Source organism: Cyclopterus lumpus, chromosome 18, assembly GCF_009769545.1.
Source record: "Cyclopterus lumpus isolate fCycLum1 chromosome 18, fCycLum1.pri, whole genome shotgun sequence".
In the NCBI taxonomy this organism is placed as follows: domain Eukaryota; kingdom Metazoa; phylum Chordata; class Actinopteri; order Perciformes; family Cyclopteridae; genus Cyclopterus; species Cyclopterus lumpus.
The window spans coordinates 1,112,501-1,117,500 of record NC_046983.1 but is presented as its reverse complement, the minus strand read 5'-3'; the positions used below and the strand labels follow the sequence as shown (position 1 = coordinate 1,117,500).

The 5,000-nt window shown below is 43.4% G+C and overlaps 1 protein-coding gene and 3 non-coding genes across 4 annotated transcripts in view; 3 read left to right on the top strand and 1 right to left on the bottom strand.

The window, feature by feature from the left end:
• Positions 1 to 5,000, bottom strand: part of LOC117748084 (coiled-coil domain-containing protein 171) — a 24,952-nt gene that overhangs the window by 6,012 nt on the left and 13,940 nt on the right. The window contains exons 14-15 of the mRNA XM_034557706.1: positions 3,122 to 3,289; positions 2,409 to 2,886 (exon numbers count right to left, since the gene is read on the bottom strand). Of these exons, the coding sequence (XP_034413597.1) occupies positions 2,409 to 2,886; positions 3,122 to 3,289 (646 nt within the window). The remainder of the gene's footprint in view (positions 1 to 2,408; positions 2,887 to 3,121; positions 3,290 to 5,000) is intronic.
• Positions 961 to 1,032, top strand: trnag-ucc. The gene has a single exon. It is a non-coding gene; the product is annotated as a tRNA-Gly (tRNA).
• On the top strand, positions 2,283 to 2,354 carry trnag-ucc. The gene has a single exon. It is a non-coding gene; the product is annotated as a tRNA-Gly (tRNA).
• On the top strand, positions 3,528 to 3,599 carry trnag-ucc. The gene has a single exon. It is a non-coding gene; the product is annotated as a tRNA-Gly (tRNA).

Below are 5,000 nucleotides of genomic sequence, written 5' to 3'. Positions count from 1 at the left end.
AAGTTAAGAGGAAGAAGAAGAAAGTTAAGAGGAAGAAGAAAGTTAGGATGAAGAAGAAGAAAGTTAAGAGGAAGAAGAAGAAAGTGAAGAGGAAGAAGTAGAAAGTTAAGAGGGAGAAGAAGAAAGTTAAGAGGAAGAAGAAGAAAGTTAAGAGGAAGAAGTAGAAAGTTAGGAGGAGGAAGAAGAAAGTTAAGAGGAAGAAGAAGAAAGTTAAGAGGGAGAAGAAGAAAGTTAAGAGGAAGAAGTAGAAAGTTAAGAGGAAGAAGAAGAAAGTTAAGAGGGAGAAGAAGAAAGTTAGGAGGAGGAAGAAGAAAGTTAAGAGGAAGAAGAAGAAAGTTAGGAGGAAGAAGAAGAAAGTTAAGAGGAAGAAGTAGAAAGTTAAGAGGAAGAAGAAAGTTAGGAGGAAGAAGTAGAAAGTTAAGAGGAAGAAGAAAGTTAAGAGGAAGAAGAAGAAAGTTAGGAGGAAGAAGAAGAAAGTTAAGAGGAAGAAGTAGAAAGTTAAGAGGAAGAAGAAAGTTAGGAGGAAGAAGTAGAAAGTTAAGAGGAAGAAGAAAGTTAAGAGGGAGAAGAAGAAAGTTAAGAGGAAGAAGAAGAAAGTTAAGAGGAAGAAGTAGAAAGTTAAGAGGAAGAAGAAGAAAGTTAGGAGGAAGAAGAAGAAAGTTAAGAGGAAGAAGTAGAAAGTTAGGAGGAAGAAGAAGAAAGTTAAGAGGAAGAAGAAGAAAGTTAGGAGGAGGAAGAAGAAAGTTAAGAGGAAGAAGAAGAAAGTTAGGAGGAAGAAGTAGAAAGTTAAGAGGAAGAAGTAGAAAGTTAAGAGGAAGAAGAAAGTTAGGAGGAAGAAGTAGAAAGTTAAGAGGAAGAAGAAAGTTAAGAGGGAGAAGAAGAAAGTTAGGAGGAAGAAAAGGAGCAGAAGGGGAGGAGGGAGGAGAGCAGAATACAGAGAGATCCAGATGTTGACACACAGCGTTGGTGGTATAGTGGTGAGCATAGCTGCCTTCCAAGCAGTTGACCCGGGTTCGATTCCCGGCCAACGCAGAACCTTTTAGAACCTTAGAGAACATCACGTGGTCCTCAGATTTGAAGGACAGGAAGAAGAAGAAAATTAGGAGGAAGAAGAAAAAGGAAGTTAGGAAGAGGAGGAAGAATAACTTTAGGAGAAGGAAGAGGAGGAGGATAGTTAGGAAGAGGAAGAAGAAGAACTTTAGGAGGAAGAAGAAAGTTAGGAAGAAGAAAGGAAGAGGAAGAAGGATAGGAAGAAGAAAGTTAGGATGAAGAAGAAGAAAGTTAAGAGGAAGAAGAAAGTTAGGATGAAGAAGAAGAAAGTTAAGAGGAAGAAAAAGAAAGTTAAGAGGAAGAAGAAAGTTAGGATGAAGAAGAAGAAAGTTAAGAGGAAGAAAAAGAAAGTTAAGAGGAAGAAGAAAGTTAAGAGGAAGAAGAAAGTTAAGAGGAGGAAGAAAGTTAAGAGGGAGAAGAAGAAAGTTAGGAGGAAGAAAAGGAGCAGAAGAAGTAGAAAGTTAAGAGGGAGAAGAAGAAAGTTAAGAGGAAGAAAAAGAAAGTTAAGAGGAAGAAGTAGAAAGTTAGGAGGAGGAAGAAGAAAGTTAAGAGGAAGAAGTAGAAAGTTAAGAGGAAGAAGAAGAAAGTTAAGAGGGAGAAGAAGAAAGTTAAGAGGAAGAAGAAAGTTAGGAGGAAGAAGAAGAAAGTTAGGAGGAAGAAGAAGAAAGTTAGGAGGAAGAAGTAGAAAGTTAAGAGGAAGAAGTAGAAAGTTAAGAGGAAGAAGTAGAAAGTTAAGATGAAGAAGAAAGTTAAGAGGAAGAAGAAGAAAGTTAGGAGGAAGAAGAAGAAAGTTAAGAGGAAGAAGTAGAAAGTTAAGAGGAAGAAGAAAGTTAGGAGGAAGAAGTAGAAAGTTAAGAGGAAGAAGAAAGTTAAGAGGGAGAAGAAGAAAGTTAAGAGGAAGAAGAAGAAAGTTAGGAGGAAGAAGAAGAAAGTTAAGAGGAAGAAGTAGAAAGTTAGGAGGAAGAAGAAGAAAGTTAAGAGGAAGAAGAAGAAAGTTAGGAGGAGGAAGAAGAAAGTTAAGAGGAAGAAGAAGAAAGTTAGGAGGAAGAAGTAGAAAGTTAAGAGGAAGAAGTAGAAAGTTAAGAGGAAGAAGAAAGTTAGGAGGAAGAAGTAGAAAGTTAAGAGGAAGAAGAAAGTTAAGAGGGAGAAGAAGAAAGTTAGGAGGAAGAAAAGGAGCAGAAGGGGAGGAGGGAGGAGAGCAGAATACAGAGAGATCCAGATGTTGACACACAGCGTTGGTGGTATAGTGGTGAGCATAGCTGCCTTCCAAGCAGTTGACCCGGGTTCGATTCCCGGCCAACGCAGAACCTTTTAGAACCTTAGAGAACATCACGTGGTCCTCAGAAGAGCCCACCCACCTGGTCTCCGTGCCTCCTGACCCTCCTGTGTTGTCGTGGCGACCCCTGCACAGACGCACACGCCCGTCTCCAGGCGAAACAACACCGTGGTGCGTTCGGCCAGCGCGCGCCACCTCGTCACCGCCAGCACCGCGCGCACGCTCCTCCTCCAGCGCCTCGCCGCCATCCTCCCCCTCCTCTCCTCCTTCTCTTCATCCCCCTCTTCGTCTTCCTCGCCCCCCAGAGCGCCAGCCAGCCTCCTCACCTCCTCCTCCAGCGCCTCCCTCTCCGCCAGACGCCGGCACAGCAGCGCCTTCTGCTCGGAGAGCGCCCCGAGGCGCCGGTGGGCGTGCACCAGGGCGCCGGCCAGCAGGGCGCACGCCGACAGGAAGGAGGCCGCCTCCCCCTTGCTGAGGGAGAGGTCGGAGGTCAGGGAGGAACCACGCAGCTCCAGGGAGGAGGCGCGATCGCGGAGGGAGTTGTACTGAGAGCGACAAAGCTGAGAGAGAGAGAGAGAGAGAGAGAGAAAGGAAGATGAACTTTTATGATTTAATATTGTTTCACTTTAACGACACAATGTTTCCTCTTTTCTTTCATCTTCACCTTCTGCTGACTCAACAAGACATGTGTGTGTGTGTGTGTGTGTGTGTGTGTGTGTGTATGTGTGTGTGTTGCCTGCAGCTCCTTCTGTAGGCGTGTCACGGTCTGTGTGTGTGTGTGTGTGTGTGTGTTACCTGCAGCTCCTTCTGTAGGCGTGTCACGGTGTGTGTGTGCCGGCTGCTCCACGCCTCCTCCCTCCTCCTCACGCTCTCCTCCACACGAGTCAACACACACTCCTGACTGCGCTGCAGCTCACGCACACACACACTCTTCTTGTCACACACACGCTGCAACTGGGCGGTCTACAGAGGGAGGGAGGGAGGAGAGAGAGAGGGAGGAGGGAGAGAGGGAGGAGGGAGAGAGGGGGAGGAGGGAGAGAGGGAGGAGGGAGAGAGGGGGAGGAGGGAGAGAGGGGGAGGAGGGAGAGAGGGAGGAGAGAGAGGGGGAGGAGAGAGAGAAAGAGAGCAGGAGTGGGGAAAGAGGGGGAAGAAAAGGGGGAAGGAGAGGCCAACAAGAGAGAGATCCAGATGTTGACACACAGCGTTGGTGGTATAGTGGTGAGCATAGCTGCCTTCCAAGCAGTTGACCCGGGTTCGATTCCCGGCCAACGCAGAACCTTTTAGAACCTTAGAGAACATCACGTGGTCCTCAGATTGAGGACGGCCGAGAGTCTACGGGGTCAGATCAGTCTCAATAACTCACAAATACATTACAATGCACACATAAATAAATTACAATTTATATAAATCATACATTTCTGCATTTCTGTGTGAATTCTTCTTTTTGTTTGTGGATTTGTATGCATTTGTTTGTGGATTGCTCCTCTTGTGTGTGTGTGTGTGAGACTCCCCCTGGTGGCTGGATTCGCAAATGCGTTTTTTTTAACAGACCTCTGTAGCCAATCAGATGGCGCCCTCATTTTCAACCAATCACATGAGCGCATCTCCCCCCCTCCCCTCCCCTCCCCACGAGGCTGCCAGCGTTACAGTTGCGCAATTTGCAGAGGGATACACAATTAATGTATCTATAACTATATATATATATATATGATATAAATGTTGTGAACCCAGACACGAGGGCGTTAGATGTTCCGAGGTTTATGGGATGTCCACAACCAGTTTAAAGCAGAACTAGTGGTTATTTCTTCCACGGTGGATGACCGAAGTTCTAAATGTTTCCATGGAGATAAGCCACGCCCCTAAAAAGGCACGAATGGAGCGTATGACGCTCATGTGATTGGTTGAAAATGAGGGCGACATTTGATTGGCTACAGATAGGTCTGTGTTGAGCCTCACAACACACACACACACACGCACACACACACACACACACGAGGAGCGATCCACAAACAAATGCAGTGTGATGCACAAACACATAGAAACAGAAATATATTTGTGATTTTTCTTTTACATTTATATAAATCGTAATTGATTTATGTGCATTGGAAGGTTTTTGTGAATCTTTGTGTTTGTATTTGTGAATCTGTGTTTGTATTTGTGAATCTTTGTGTTTGTATTTGTAAATCTTTGTGTTTGTATTTGTGAATCTTTGTGTTTGTATTTGTGAATCTGTGTTTGTGAATCTGTTTGTATTTGTGAATCTGTGTTTGTATTTGTGAATCTGTGTGTTTGTGAATCTGTGTTTGTATTTGTGAATCTTTCTATTTGTGAATCTGTGTTTGTATTTGTGAATCTGTGTTTGTATTTGTGAATCTTTCTATTTGTGAATCTGTGTTTGTATTTGTGAATCCGTGTTTGTATTTGTGAATCTGTGTTTGTATTTGTGAATCTTTGTGTTTGTGAATCTGTGTTTGTATTTGTGAATCTGTGTTTGTATTTGTGAATCTTTGTGTTTGTGAATCATTGTTTGTATTTGTGAATCTGTGTTTGTATTTGTGAATCTTTGTATTTGTGAATCTCTGTTTGTATTTGTGAATCTTTGTGTTTGTGAATCTGTGTTTGTATTTGTGAATCTTTGTGTTTGTGAATCATTGTTTGTATTTGTGAATCTGTG